Here is a 16,563-nt window from a genome sequence, read left to right as displayed (position 1 = left end):
AAAAGGAGCAGGCAGAGCGGTACAGGAGGATAAGGTGAAGAGGACTTTTATTTTTACTCTCTAGCTTAATGGACTTTATAAACTTAAAGTGAAAGTGCGCAACAAGTGAAAGTAAAAAGATGGCGGCTAAACCTCCCTCAAAAACTCTTCGGAGTGCTGGAACTTCCCCGGTGCAACAGACATCGTTGCAAGCTTTGCTTCCTCCTGCTGCATTGACATCGAAGGATTTACAAGATGCTCTTGAAAAACAAGCCCAGGTAATTTTGGAATCACTGGGTGATAAATTGGCAAAGATGGAGGAGAAATTGGAAAAATTGGAGGAGAGAATAGAAGAGAGGATGGAAGAGAAGTTCAGTGCGATGAGGGTAGACATTTTGTCTACAGTGCATAGTGTGGCTGAATGTGTGCAAGATCTGGATGAAAAAGTGGAAGACCTGACTCAAAAGAATGCCATATTAGAAGTAAAGGTACTGGAGAATGAAGATTTAAGAGACAAAATGGACAGAGAACTGAGTCTTGTTCAATATCATCAGATGCAGTATGCTGTTAGAATCAGAGGCTTAAAAGAAAATATTAAGGAAGACCTAAAGCAGCTGATTTCTGAGGCTCTGGAAGCAGTATTGGGTCAGCCAGCATCTGAAATAAAGGGATGCATGGATAAAGTGTTTCGTGTAAATTCATGGATTGCTAGACAGAGAAAGCTACCTAGAGATGTGGTGGTTTATTTTGCAAAGAGGGAAACTAGAGATGAAGTTATTCAAGCTGCCTATGATACTAAAGTTGTGACTGCTGACCAAGAAGTTTTGGTTTTAAAAGAAATTTCTCCAAAGATTTTAAGGAGAAGGAAGGATTTTGCATTTCTTGTGCAGGAACTCAAACAACGTGATATAAGGTTCAGATGGGAGATCCCAGTTGGATTGGTGGCGATGCATGAAGGCAAAAGGTACCGTCTGGTTACTGTGACACAGGCACGTGATTTTTACAATAATGTTTTAAAAGCAACCCCACTACCACTTCTGGAAGCTGCAAAGGGAGCTGGAGAAGGAAAACCTCAAGAGGCTGAAGCTGGACAGACAGAGGAGAATGGTGCTGGAGGAGATCAAGCTACAACTTCTTTGGCTGATCCTGGAGAGCAGAGGGTGACGCGTGCCGCTTTAAAATGAGCAAAAAAAATAAAAGAACAAGATCAGCAGAAGTTTATGGAACTTTCAAAACATACTTACAGCCAAGCAGTGGGAGGAGCACGGCCTAAAGGGGATAGTGGGCCTATTAAAGATGTGCTCCAACAGCTTTGGGATGACATGCATGGCGACTAAATTTTTAACTTGAAACGTTAATGGACTAAATTCACCACAGAAGAGGAAGAAAGTTTTTCACTATTTAAAACAATTCAAGATAGATGTTATATGTTTGCAAGAAATGCATATTAGGGTTATGGACCAAAAGTATTTATCGAACTCAAGGTTGGGCACGCAATTTGTTGCTTCTGCAATGAATAAGAAAAATGGAGTGGTTGTTTATGTTAAAAGTGCTTTAACAGCGGACTTAATTGAAGCAGATAAGCATGGAAGATATGTTATGATAGAGTTGCTGTTAGAAGGTAAAAAGACGCTTTTAGTTGGATTATATGCTCCTAATCAACAACAAGCTGATTTTTTTAGTTTACTTCACACAAAGCTTACTCAGTTGGATTATAAATCATTTATTTTTATGGGGGACTGGAATGGTGTTTTGGATGTACAGATGGACAAGGCTGGTTCTTTTAAGTGCGTTCCAAGTCATGCTAGACTGCCTAAATCCTTTTTTGAAATGAAGGATGATTTGGAACTGCGAGATATTTGGCGTGATATACATTTGCATGAAAAGGATTATACTTTTTTTCCTGACAGACATCAATCTTTTTCCAGGATCAATTTTATTTTGCTGACTAATGACTTTTTTTCTAGGATTAAGAAGGTGAAGATATGTGCAAGAACTATTTCTGATCACAGCCCAGTTTGGCTAGAGATTAATAAGGAGAATAGAGATAGGCGCTCGTGGCGCGTAAATGAGAATTTGTTTAGAAATCAGAGAAATGTGGAAGAATGTAAACAGCGGATGAAGGATTTTTTTGAAATTAATATGAATAAGGATACTTCTATGGATATGGTTTGGGATGCTAGCAAGGCCTATATGAGAGGGGTGTTGATATATATGAATAATAAACACAGACGTACTTTGGAAGCCAGGAGGAAAGAATTGGAGAATGAAATTAAGGAAAAAGAAAAGGCTTTGATTTTGAATCCAGCGGATGTGAAGACTAAGGAGGTTATTAAGCTATTAAGAGGACAATTTGATAAATTAATGGCTGACCAAGTGGCAACCAATTTGTGATTTGCCAGGCACAACACCTTTTGCAATGCTAATAAGCCAGGGAGATGGCTAGCTTATAGACTGAGGAAAAAGCAAAGGGCTTCTAATATAGATAAAATTGAGCATAAGGGAAGGGTTGTGTTTCAACAGGATCTTATTAAGGAAGCTTTTGTGGATTTTTGTTCTAAATTATATGCTAAGGAGAAGATTAATGAAAAAGACATTGATGTATATTTGGAGAATGCTAGCATCCCGGTTCTTACGCAAGCACAAAAAGAGGGGATTAATCAATTGATAACAGAAGAAGAAATTCTTATAGCAATTAAGGAATTGAAGGTGGACAAAGCGCCAGGTACGGATGGTTTGACTGCGGCTTATTACAAAAATCTACAATTAGAGATGATAAAACCATTAAAGGAACTGTTCCAGACAATTCAGAGGGGGGGAAAGGTGCCTCCGTCTTGGAAAACTGCTTTTATTTCTTTGATTCCGAAGGAAGACCAAGATGCTACTCAAGTTAAAAATTATAGACCGATATCACTTTTAAATACAGACTACAGGATATTTGCTAAGGTGTTGGCTAATAGACTGATGAGGGTTCTGCAACAGGTGATTCATGGGGACCAAACGGGGTTTATTAGTGGTAGGCAAATGAAAAATAATGTGAGGCATATAGTTGATGTGTTAGAGTTTTTGGAAAGGAACAACCAGATCCCTGCGGCACTAATTTTTTTAGATGCTGAAAAAGCTTTTGATCAATTGAATTGGCAATTTTTGATGAAAGTTTTAGATAAAATGAATTTTGGGGATAATTTTTTGCAACCAATTAGGGCATTATATCAAAAACAAACTGCCCGAATAATAGTTAATAATAGCCTGACAGAAGCATGTAATATTGAGAAGGGCACAAGGCAAGGGTGTCCGTTATCGCCCTTGTTATTTGTGTTAACATTGGAGATATTATTGGTTAAAATACGGAATTCGGAAAAAATTAAGGGTATACAAATTAGAGATCAGGATTATAGATTGAGAGCATTCGCAGACGATCTGGTTGTTACAGTGACCCAGCCGGAGAACTCTGTTGTGGACCTGATGGAGATAATAATACAATATGGGAAGGTTTCTGGATTTAAAGTTAATACACAAAAAACTAAAATCCTGGCCAAAAATATGACAGCTTCGCAAAAGGCTCTCTTAGAAGGATTAACTGGATTTGAGATTGTTAAAAGGGTCAAATATTTGGGGGTGCTTCTGTCACCTTCTAATACAAAGTTATATAAAAATAACTATGAAAAATTATGGGGGAAAATTCAAAAAGAAATGGAGAGCTGGGAAAAATTGCAATTGTCTTTGTTGGGTCAAATCGCAGCAGTGAAAATGAATGTCCTGCCTAAATTCTTATTTTTATTTCAAATGATACCGGTTCTTAAGAAAGATTCTAATTTGGAGGAATGGCAGCGAGGTATCAATAAATTTGTTTGGGCAGGGAAAAGGCCGCGAGTTAAACTTAAGATTATGCAGGATACTCGTGAAAGAGGTGGTCTTAAAATGCCTAATTTTAAATTATATTATGAAGCTGCTGCGTTAGCAGGAATAAGTGATTGGATCAATTTGACACAAGAGAGATTATTAAATCTTGATGGCCACGACTTGTTGTTTGGCTGGCATGCATATTTGTTGTATGATAAGAAGGTAGATAATGTGTTTAGAGTGCATATTTTAAGACAGGCATTGTTGAGAGTTTGGAAGAAGTACAGACATAAGCTAGATTGTAAGATACCATTGTGGGCAATCCCAAAACACGCAATAGAAAATATAAATGTTGGTTTTAAACATGATGTGATTACGTACAAGGAGATTTTAAGCTTGGAAAGAAATGTCTGGTATTTGAAACCATATAGCCTCTTGCGAGATGAGAAGATTGTTCAAACTTGGTTTCAATATACTCAGCTACGGGCCAGGTGGAAAGAAGATCAGAAAAATGGTTTTACAATGACTGATGAAAATCTGATAAAGCAAATCAGAAATCAGGGTCCAGCACATATTAAACGGATATATCTTGCTTTGATAGAAATTGACTCAGAAACAGAACTTGTTAAAGATTGTATGATTAAATGGGCCCAAAACATCCAAGAAGTTATTACAATGGACACGTGGGAAAGGATTTGGGTGAGGAACGTAAAATTCACACAAGCTCAAAATTTAAGAGAGAACTTTTATAAAATGTTTTACAGATGGCATTTAGATCCTAAAAAGCTTGCAAGTATGTATCCGAACTATCAGCCTAAATGCTGGAGGTGTGGTGAAGAAGATGCAACATATTTTCATATATGGTGGACTTGTAAAAAGGTTAAGGCTTTTTGGATAAAAATTTGGTGGAATATGCAGAAGATTTTTAAACAAAGGATAAAGTTTTGTCCGCAACTTTTTTTGTTGGGAATAATTACAGATGCTATGGTTGTGGACACTAAGCTGATGTTGAATTTAATTACGGCAGCAAGACTCTTAGTAGGTCAATATTGGAAGAAGGAGGAACTGCCGACTATAGAAGAATGGACTTTAAAGGTTTCTGACCTGGCAGAGATGGCAAAGATCTCGGCTTATTTGAAAGATCACTCGCAAGAACGTTATGTTATGGAGTGGAGAAAATGGATTGAGTATATCCAGAACAAATATGGGACTAAGAAGTTTCATGTAGCATTTGAATAAGTCTTCCTTTCTTTTTTCCTTTTTTTCTCTTTTTTAATATATTTTATATTAATAGTGTTTGTAGTTATCTTATATGAGCTAGAGAGAGAGAGATTTTAGAGTTTATGGTTGTTAGCATATGGATGTTTATGATTGGTTTTTTTGGTTTTTTATACCTTGTACTTAGCTCTGGGAAGTCGGAGGGGGTAGGGGAGGGGGGTAGGGGTAGGGAGGGAGGGATAGGGGAGGGGTAGGGGGATTGTTAAAGATAAAATGCATGATAAAACTTTTCAATAAAAAAAATAAAGCATGAAAAATACTTTTAAATAACAGAATAATAGAAATAACTCAAAATAGAAATAAAAATAAATAGAAATAGTGTAAAATACCTATAGGTTTCATTTCATAATTGCATTTCAGAATAGATCTTTTTAAGCATTTTGTACACCATGTCTTGTTTTGAGAAGCACCTCTTGTTGTGTCTTGTCTATTCTGGTAATTTCTGACATATTGCAGAAGCTAATGTCTATCAGAACAATTCTTTGACCTTTAAGTTCTGTTTTGAGATGGTCTTGTATATTCTATATTCATAAATGTTAATACTTTCATATTAATACGTGGCACAGAGGGAGAGAAGGCTAAATGCTTATTAGTCACTATATATAATATAGAGTACCATATTGGTAGAAACATGACAAGGTGTTAAGAGTACAGGATCGGCAATTCCATGGCTAAGCACCATGGTCACTAAGTGAAGCATCATGTGACAGCAACAGACTTATGATCTCATGTCCCTTTGACCATTAAGTTAATCACCAAGATCCTTAAGTGAGACTTATGATTTTACTTCTGCCTTCCTTATTAACTGCTTCCTGCAAGCCAGTTGCGAAGCACACCAATGCAATGATGTGGCTGCAGGATGCTGTGACAGTCATAAATGAAAGGTTGAAAGCCTTTTTTTTACACTGTCATAATTTCAAACAGTTGTTAAAAGAGGCAATTGGTAGTCAAGGGCTATATTTTATTTCAGTGGGTCTCCTGGAGTGCTCTGCTTTAGGCAGCGCTTACTGTTATGGATTTGTGTACCCAAGTTATCCTTAGTTCAGTTGCTTTGGAAGAAGATTAGATAATAATTATAATAATAATAATAGTTTAATTTCTATACCGCCCTTCTCCCGAAGGACTCAGTAAAAGTATATAAGAGTATATCCATGGTAAGATTAGGGCAAAAGCTGTGCCAGAACGAACAAAAGCTGCTCTGGAATGTGTGGAGGTGTGAACAAGTCAGGGCAATACTCCTGATGAAAGGTCTAGTTATTTTAAAGAGTTGCTGACAGTTGCCAGGTTTGCAACTTTAGCCTCTATGAAGCTCCTTTTTATTTTGAATCTGAAGTGCCTCAAAGGACTTTTGATGCTGCTGAAACCCAGAGGAATGGCTTATAGAACAGAACAGAACAGAACAGAACAGAACAGAACAGAACAGAACAGAACAGAATAGAATAGAATAGAATAGAATAGAATAGAATAGAATAGAATAGAATAGAATAGAATAGAATAACAGAGTTGGAAGGGACCTTGTAGGTCATCTAGTCCAACCTCCTGCCCAAGCAGGAGTCCTTATATCATTTCTGACAGATGGCAGTTCAGTCTCTTCTTGAAAGTGAAAAAGCACCAACAACATCTGAAGGCAGTCTGTTCTATTGGTTGATTCTTCTCACTGTCAGGACCCCTCTCCCCACTTAGAAAGTGTTGGTGCTGATGTCCACATGGTTCATGTATGCCGGGCCTGTCAAACTCGTGACATCATGTGACATCGCAAATGACATATTGGGACTTTTCCCCCCATTGTTGGCAATAGGGTGGTCGGGGTTTCGGCGTGATGCATCTGGCCCGCGGGCTGGCAGTTTGACATGCTTGATGTATGGGGAAAAAAATGCTGACCAGGACAGCTTGACCTGTTCCTCTTTCCTTCTTTCCCTCCAGATGTGATGAGTATGTCACCCAATTGGATGAGATGCAGAGGCAACTGGCAGCTGCAGAGGATGAGAAAAAGACCTTAGATTCTTTGCTGCGGATGGCTATCCAGCAAAAACTCGCCCTGACTCAACGCTTGGAAGACTTAGAGTTTGATCATGAGCAGTCCCGGCGGAGCAAAGGCAAACTTGGGAAAACCAAGATCGGCAGCCCTAAAGTAAGTGAGGAGGCATCAGCCACCGTGTCAACCATAGACACTTTCCTCCTGCATAGTCAGGGCCCACAACCACCAAACATACTGGTCAGCAGTGGCACTCAGAGGAAAAGGTATGCATGCAGTCCTATTTATAGTACAGTGTAATGGCCTGACTTGATTTAAGGTCATCCACTGAATTGCAAATACATTATATATTTTATAAGAAGAGGTTGGGGATGGGGGGAAGAGAAATAATGGCTTTTCAAACTGTAAACATGGGCTGTTAATTCCATCTGCCATGGTATTTTCTTGTCCTTTTTGATACGGTCATAGTTCTTATCTTCTTAGTATTTCAGCATAGTCTGAATGTCTTGAATGCCTCTGTTTGAGATAGAGCTGAATACCTCAGGTGCAGGGCTGAGCCTATGTTGAAAAAAAGCACATCCACCGAAAATGGAACATTCTAATAAACTTTGGTGCTAATATATCTCCCTCAGTGGGTAGAGGTGTTTTCATTCCCATGTGCTTCTCAGTGTATGTGTCAAAAAAGCACAAAGAAAGAACAAACGTCTAAGACAAACACATATTTGACTATCCTGCTAAAGGCTGCACCACTGTAAGAACCACTTCAAGTGTGTCCCTGTAGATACAGTTCTATTCGGTGTAACTTTTAACTACAATCATGTAAATATGTCTGGAAGTCTACATTCTAAGGAAAGAACAGCCGGTGACCCACCAAGCCATACATGACAATGTATTTACGATGTTGATTTGTAGTAAATTTATGTTGCTGTGGAACTATGTTGATTCCTGGCAACAGCCAAAAACCATCTCCAAGAAATGGAGGGGCAGATGCCATCCTAGTGTGGCAAGGGCAGCAAGAATAGATTGTATAGAATGCATTCACTGGGACATCGCAGTATTGACTTGGCTTGATTGATCGCTCAAGTTGAATACCTATTTTCCCCCTCAGCTATACAAAATCCCCCCTCCCCCATAGCATTCTATTATGGGATGGCAGCAATTATAGAAGATGTTAGCAATATTTTGGGTGATTTTTCAGGAGGGTGGGTGATGTGTGATGTAATTCCAGGGGTCATTGCTCAGTAATTAAAGTAAAAACTCTTTGTTTCCGTATGTATTTTTTTCTTGGATCTCCTGCAAGACAATTCTCACCTTCCCCTTGTGATCAGAGCCATTCCAGGACTTCAGGGACCTATCTACTGCCTTTATTAAGAACCCCCCCAGGTCACACCTCCACAGAGTCATTTCTTCTGAGGGGTCCCATTTCCATGAATGAATCCTTCCATGGGCACCGTCTCAGCAAGGAAAAAAGGTTAACCGTAGCCATCCCAGGTAAACATTTTTTCCTTGGGTGCATCTAGTGCAAAATGGTTAGCTTAAGTAGAAGGGGAATCCTCTCCAAATGCTCTACATGGTATCTTTAATTAGGACATATGCTCACCTCTTTAGAGATGAGCATCCTCAAAGTACTTTCCCAAAGCTTATTTTTGACTAAGGAGACGGAGGGTTTAATACAAAGTGTCATTTACTTATTTAAATTTCTACTACACAAAAGATATAGTGGTTCATATTTCTCTCTAACCCAGCTGATGAAGGGTTAGATCAGTGTTTCTCAACTTTGGCAACTTTAAGGTATGTGGAATTCTGGGAGTTGAAGTCCACATATCTTAAAGTTGCTAAGGTTGAGAAACACCGACTTAGTGATAAAAGCATCTCAATGAAATAAGCTTCCCTGGCCCTTCTTCTCTCATTATGAACTAAGTAAATTGTAGACTTTCTAGCCCATATTAAGCCACAGTTATGTGTTTTGCCTGGATTAAATAAAAGTTAAGACAATTTTTTTTTCGAGTTCAAAGGTAGAAATGCTCTCTAGATAAATACTGAAGGCTGTCAACCACAGGAAGAATGACAGAAAAGATCTTCTGTCCCAACATTGATGCACAGTTTGTAAAAATGGTTTATGAAGTCTCATGTAATGTGACCAGTGCCTATAATACTTTAGCCGCTATCTTTTAAATTTCCTTTCTATAGGTCCGTGAGTATAACATATTGGCAAAGCAAAAGAAAAATATAGCAAAAAGAAATCTTTTGCATACCTACACACTATACAAATAGAATACGATGGATATATTTTTATACAGAAAACAATATTTTCTCAAATTGCATTCTTTGGGAACATTATGATAAGAATAAGTCCTTACTTTCCCTATGAATCATGATTTTAAAAATGCACATCTACAGAAGCTTAGGAAAGTACTGCACACACAAGGCAGAAACTAATCTATTACCTCTAAAAGAAGTATCTTTTTCTTGAACTGATATTTGGAGGGCTTTGGCTGTTCTGCACCTTTGATTTTCAACAACCTTCTCCTACCGTAACAGAGCTTTTAGTCACCCATGTCAATCAGCTTCAAAGAGGGTGAAAACATATGCAGTCTCAAAACATTAGTGTAAATATTCAAAAAAACCATGGATTTACCTTCAGAAGTTACTGACTCCCCCCAAAAAATCTTTTTGTATATATTTTTTGCAATTATTCCCAACCTGCAGCCATGATTTAAACTTACTTTAAAATGCCAGTGTGCTATGTTTATTATGGCCAAGATTATAATGCTAGCTTATTTCTAATTGGTTTTCAAGTCTTGACCCTTGCTAATATGTAAAACTATGAGAGTAGAGAAGATAAAAACAGGAAAAAAAACATTCCTTTGGCTAAATTGCTTTTTACTGCTCCTCTCACCCTCATTTCCTCCCTTTTCATTCACCCTCAACCTTCAAGTTTCCCTGCTCAACCCTTTCCTTATCTAGCATTCTGGCAATGTCAGAATGCTCCTGGTTGTTTTTTTTTTCTGTTGCTTTTCATAGAAAAAGACTATTGCTCTGAAAATGTAGATAATACTGATTTAGTGCAAAATGAAAAATTCTTAAAGGGTTCAAATGTTGATACCAAGCATTAATTATACATTGTTTAAGATGGGTTAAATGTTTCCCTAGACCAATTGATTTATTATCAATGAAATTGGGATACCTCATCCTTTTTGATGTGGGACGCATTAATCAGTTAGATAAAATGCAATGAACATTTTCATAAAGTGACTGCCAGGCCAATAAGAAAATGAACAGCTGTCCGCAGAAATATCTGTAGTGGTATGTAGACAGTCAAAATATAAAACAGATTTCTTTTTTCAACAGAACCAGTTTTTTTAAAAAAAAATAAAAAAGTGATTTAGTTACAGAACATAAATAAAAGACAGGGCTGAAGTCTGATTTCTCTCCCTCCTCCGCAAAGCATAACAAATACCCCTTTTGCAAAAGAGAACTTTGTAGTACTTAAACCACCTTCCTGTACAACTTTAAGTTGCTGTGTGGGAATGCTGAAGAGGAAACATCTTAAGATACAAATCTGTCCCGCTCCATCGTGGAACTCAATTGGAATTCACTTTGTAATAGAACTACAGTCTAAACTACTATGTCTGGTATGAAACTGTATAATATCAACTTGTTTGTTTTTCAACAGTCTCAAAGAACCCAGGTTAAAAATTGTCTAAATATCTTGGAGACCGTGAAGAACAAGGTTATAAATAGTTGTAGGTGCTTGTTTTATAAGAAAGGAAAATCTTGCCATACGTTTACAGTTCAAAGCATAGTTTGAGAGAATACTGTATGTGGAGCTCAAGAATAATTAGTTTAGAACAAAGATAGCTGTTTACTACTTAGTATAAGTAAAATCTGAAAACTCATATTGGCATATTTTCTTAGACAGAGAACCTTGACACATTTCAACAAACTGCAGTGGTGTCACTCATCCTTTGTATAACTTCCACATTTGAAGGGAAGCCCCTTCTCATTATCCTTGACTGTTGATTACAGATTTATTATTGTTACTATATTATGTTTTGTACCGTGTTTTATTTTGTACACTTCAAAGAATATGAGGCAGTTTATAAATTTAAAAAAAACTATAATCCAATATATAATTTTGTGGCTGGGATTATATTCCAGCAAAATTCCACAAGCATCACCTTTTTGAGCTAGTGAGTCAAACTTGACTCCTGGGCTCTAAATGCAAACATCCATGTTGGTGTTTTGGTTTTATGCAAGCAGTGTGCCATTGTCTTTAAAAAAAATAAAAAACTTCTTACAGCATTAGAGTTTCCTGGTGAATTCCCGCCTCGTCTGACTGTACAGATAGTTCCTCGACTTACAACAGTTCATTTAGTGACTTCAAAATTACAAATGGCACTGAAAAAAACGACTTCTGACTGTTTTTCACACTTATTACCATTCCAGCATCTCCTCGGTCATGTGATTAAGATTTGGACGCTTGGCGACTGACTCATATTTATGATGGTTGCAGTGTCTAAGGGTCATGTGATTGATCACCTTTTGCAGCCGTTTTACAAGCAAAGTCAATGGGAAAGCCAAATTCTCTTAACAACCATGTTGCTGTGTTAACAACTGCAGTGGTTCACTTAACAACTGGAGCAAAATTCACTTAACAAATGTTTTGTGTAGCAACAGAAATTTTGGGCTCAGTTGTGGTTGTAAGTCGAGGACTACCTGTAGTTAGTTTTTTCAAGATCCGCTAAGTACTGCCATTTGCTGTGATGTTCCAGAACCTACTATCTCTATAGGACCTAGCAGATACGTACCACAAAAAGCCCTTCTAAAAAAATCTCCCATAACTTTAGAAGCATCCAGGCAAAATGCTCTTTTTTAACTAAAGTCCTGACTGAAAAATGGAAGGGAAAAAAAATCAGAAATTGGCCAGCCCACCTTTGATGAGGTTATATGGCCGAGATTCTAGTGAACAAGAAAGGATGAAAACAAATGGCATGGCATTGTTCAAATTTAAACCGTTGTATGATTTCACATAAAGTGAAATTTCACATTGTGAGAGGCAATCAAAACAAATCATTGTTAATGTTACCTTGACAAAATCATCTCTCTCTCTCTTGTACCTTGCTTGTTACTTACAAGTTCCTCTCTTCTACCTCTTTAAAGTCGTGGCTCCAGTGCAACGTTTCCCAGTACAGGACATCTCTCATGAGGAACATTTGAGAGCCATGTTGATGGATTTGGCATCTAGGCCCAAAACATGTTACCAAATACAAGGTGGGGGTATTTTTAATTATATAAGTAATTCCACCACCACTAATAATTACTTTGTTGGATTGTGCTAAAGTTAGTCCCAAGATACTGTGTCTTTGGTGGAAATAGGTTGAACTGATATATTTTAAATGTTAAGTGCAAGAGACAACTAATAGCCCAACACCCCTTTTCCAATTACTCTCTTGTAATTTCTTATAGTCCATATTTTTGCTTTATTGTTCCACTCAAATGTAGAGAAGTTTGTTTGAATGCCCTTTTAATGTTTCAAAGCAATGTGACATAGAATAAAATGTTCCAGGGAAATATTATATTTATTATTTTTCTTTATAAAGGCAAATAAAGGGAAAACAGCCTTTTCCTTATTTCCATTAAATAATATTTCCATTAAAAATGCCTGTAGGAACAAAGAAAATGAAATACAGTGAGGGTTAGGTTCTGTACTTCCAGAGACAAAGAGAATTGAAAAGAACATCTTTTATAACACTGCCAGCACAATCTCAGAGACTGATTCCATTGGTTATTCGTCCTTTTCTAAATTACAGATACAAGTATCAGCCAAGAAAAAAAAATTAAAAATATGAAAGAAATCAGATTCTATTCCAGCATTTTTCAATCTTGGCAACTGTAAGATTTGTGGACTTCAACTCCCAGAATTCTCCAGCCAATGTGGGAGTACTTAAATTCTGGTGAGTTCACACATTTTAAAGTTGCTAGGGTTGCAATGCACTGTTCTATTCAGCTACACTCGACACAGAACAGATATGGGGAGGCCGCAGCAGTAACACCAACAGGTTTTCCTTCTTTCAGATTGAGGGGAGAACAATCTTTCCCCAAAAGAGTGCCTATTGCAGTAACTGGGGTCTATAGTTGTAAGATGACCTCATAGTCCCCCTACAAGGACTGTAATGTTGAAAACACCCAGTATATATGCTCACAGAAAAGTCATACACATGAACTTCTGAGTTATTCCACTTTGTCTCTCTCTTTATTGAGGCTGTTATTCTGAAAGCTCAGGAATTTCACCCTGTGTCCAGGCCTGATAAACCACACCACATAGGTGGAAAGGAGTAAGGCTTTTATTTGAAAATAAAAGGTTTCCCAGAAGGAAATTTCAAACTGAGCACATATCTCTTCTTGGAGTTGTAAGGTTTTCCACTTAACCTCACAGACTTCTCTTCGCTACTCAGAAATTTCAAAGAGCCAAAAGAAACTCCTGAGCCGAGGTTCCAGTAAAGAAAACAACTTTATTTTGGCCAAGATAGAGTTGGGTAACCTTCTCCCTCTTCGTGGCTGCTTAGAGGGACGAAGGCACACCCAGAAGACATTTCTTCTACCATTTATACTCTTTCAGAACAAAGAGATCCAGGTCTCTGTACCAGGGGCAAGGAAGCACAGAAAAACAAATTCCAAGATGATGACTCATATACATCCATCCAAGTTCCAACCATAACTCATTTTTCTCTCCTTCCTTCTTATTTCTTGGACCACTGGATCTTACCTTGCTCTTTTCATGTAAGCAATCCTCCTGAGCAATCTCCTGTATATTTGGCATGAGACATTGCTTTTTCAATATACATGAACACTTGCTTTTTTATGTAAGTAATTTCCTGATATGAGGCACTTGTAAGGTTGCTTGCATATAAGCAAATTTATATAAAATGGCTACAAACTAACACTACTAATGTCAAACTTAAACATAATGAAATCATAAGTATAATGAAACCATAAGTACAATAAGGTCCTTTCAAAGGCTTTTATCTTACAATAATATTCCTGCACTAACAAACATTCCTACGTAACTTGGTGCCAGGCTGTTATCTATCATCTTGACAAGCAGGAATTCCTAATTGCAAAGGAAGATGGGATGGTCTGGTTTCCCTCTAGTGCCATCATATACAGCTAACAAGCAGATTAACCAGTGAAATAGGTACAAAATGCCACAGCTACAGCTACAGCTATGTAGTAAATAATAAGCAATACATGAATTAAAATGATATATCAATGCATAAATAAAATAGGTTAAAAGGGCTGTCTCCTTAAGATCAATCATATATCTTAAGCTCAAACTATACATTACACTAAATTTGCTTTTATTAAAAAGAGGCTTAACCAGGCCACATATTTAATAGAAAAACACAGGTACACCTGTGTACTCCTTATAATTCTCTCTTTTTTGCAAAATTAACTCCAGTTATTACAACATACATTTTAAAGTGTGTGTGATACTTTGCTTTGGCTCGTGTAGCTCAAAGCTACTGTATTTATACTTCAAATATTATTTAATCTGTTTTATATGGTTTTCAATGTAGAGACTCAGTTTGGTATAGTGGTTAAGGTGCTGACCTAGAAACCAGGAGACCATGAATTTTAATCCTGACTTAGGCAAGAAAACCAGGTGGGTGGCTTTGGGCCAGTTGCTTTCTTTCAGCTTTTTTTGTGTTGGAAAAATAGGAAGAAGTACTGTACACCACCCTGAGTTACGTATAATGGTAGGATAAAAATAAAAAACAATGTGAAAGGCAACTCAGAGTAACTGAATTCCAAAAATTGAATTATAAATATCATTTAAAAATGAACCACCCATATTTGCAATAAATATAGCATTATTAGAGTTGGACACTGAGAATGGCTCATTGAAGAAGAATTGATGCCTTTGAACTAGAGTGCTGGTGTATACCATGGACAGCTAGATTAACTAACAGAGAGGTGTTAAATTGTATAAAACCAGACACATCCCTGGAAGATAAAATCATAAGACTACATCTGATTTACTTTGGCCATGTTAGGCTTGCAAATTCATTGGAGAAGGCAATGATGCTAAGAATGGTTAGTGGACAAAGAAGAAGAGGCAACATGCTGGCTTGATAACATCAGTTCTGATGCAAAGGTGATCATACAACAATTGAGAGAAGCTGTGCTTGACAGGGTAGTATGGAGAGCACTTGCCTATATAAAGTCACCAAGAATTGGACACAATTAAATGGTTAAAAACAAAATGAAACATAGCATTCAGTCCACAGTGCTTAAAAGAGTTGGGAGTGAAGAATTTTTTTTTTTGTAAACAGTGCTCACACAAGGAAAGGCAAGGAAGGACTGGATGAAGGGATGACTTTTACATTCCAAAATAAGTGCCTTGTAAATAGCAAAAATAAAAAAGGCCCTAGTCAAGTGGATGCATAGGGAAAGTCCACTTGATGTGTGAGATCTGCAGAGTCTGTACCAAGGGTATTAGTAAGTGTCCAAATCTGTATAAAGCAAAAGAAGATTGTGGGCAGCTGAGGTAAAATTATTTAGAATCTTATTCATGCCAATAATAAGTGAAGGGGTGTCCTTGGTGCTCTTTGAGCTTGCTTGTTTTCTTGCAGATGTTTCACTACCCAAACTAGGTAACATTTATCAGTGTTACCTACTTTGGGTAATGGCACATCTGCAAGAAAACAAGCAAACCTAGAGAGCACCAAGGATCCCTCATTTCAACCCTGAGTTACAAACATTCTCCTTTATTGACAAATGAATGGATTTGGTTTGAATTATACTTTTGAATTGCAGAAATGTGAAGAGCAGGCAAAAACTGGAAGATATTTCCCCTTTAGGCTTCCACACCTTGAGAAAGTAAGACCTCCGCTGTTGGATGATGCTTACTTCTTTGTAGGCATGTTTCACATTTCAATCTTAGTTATTATACAAGTGCATGGGAACCAGCATAGGGGGAATTAAACAACCAGATTTCACAGATCGTGAAAATAACAGCAATGAATTAATATTCAGTGTAAGCATGAAAAATGTAGAATCAAAGTATGTTGATATTTTTTTATCTTTTTAGTGGCCATGTTTTCTAAACAAAGATTAGACTGCGTGAACTTTTAAAATATTGACTGGAATTTTTCGACTTCAACCAGAGGAACATCTGCTCCTTTGATAGTGAAGGACAGGTGTCTTTCCCCATTTATGATTGTAGAGCAGTATTTTAAATATATGTGTAGCTTCCTAGTTAAAACTGTTGCCTCTTTCATTGCGATCCATATGATAGAAGAGAATGTAAATAAGGCACACAGGCTTACAGTATTTAATGCAGTTATCATTTTCTTAAGCAGGAAGTGCTAAATGCATTTTTAAATACAATTTAACATCTTTACAAGAACATTTAAATTGCTTTGTACTTTATTAAATAAATACAGATTTTGTTTCTCATGCTGTAAAAGAACAGCAATGTATTG

At 37.2% G+C, this 16,563-nt stretch overlaps 1 protein-coding gene across 7 annotated transcripts in view; it reads left to right on the top strand.

Annotated features, from left to right (window-relative positions):
- Positions 1-16,563, top strand: part of BICD1 (BICD cargo adaptor 1) — a 134,486-nt gene that overhangs the window by 88,362 nt on the left and 29,561 nt on the right. For 3 of the 7 annotated variants that reach the window (XM_083365151.1, XM_083365158.1, XM_083365154.1), the window contains 2 exons: positions 7,024-7,341; positions 8,376-8,566. In XM_083365151.1, the coding sequence (XP_083221277.1) occupies positions 7,024-7,341; positions 8,376-8,566 (509 nt within the window). Of the gene's footprint in view, positions 1-7,023; positions 7,342-8,375; positions 8,567-12,238; positions 12,350-16,563 lie in introns of all 7 variants that reach the window. The other 4 variants (XM_083365153.1, XM_083365155.1, XM_083365157.1 and 1 more) reach the window with 4 other exon arrangements.

This window comes from Vipera ursinii (genome assembly GCF_947247035.1).
Source record: "Vipera ursinii genome assembly, chromosome: 6".
Classification (NCBI taxonomy): Eukaryota; Metazoa; Chordata; class Lepidosauria; order Squamata; family Viperidae; genus Vipera; species Vipera ursinii.
This window is presented reverse-complemented; position numbering and strand designations above follow the sequence as displayed.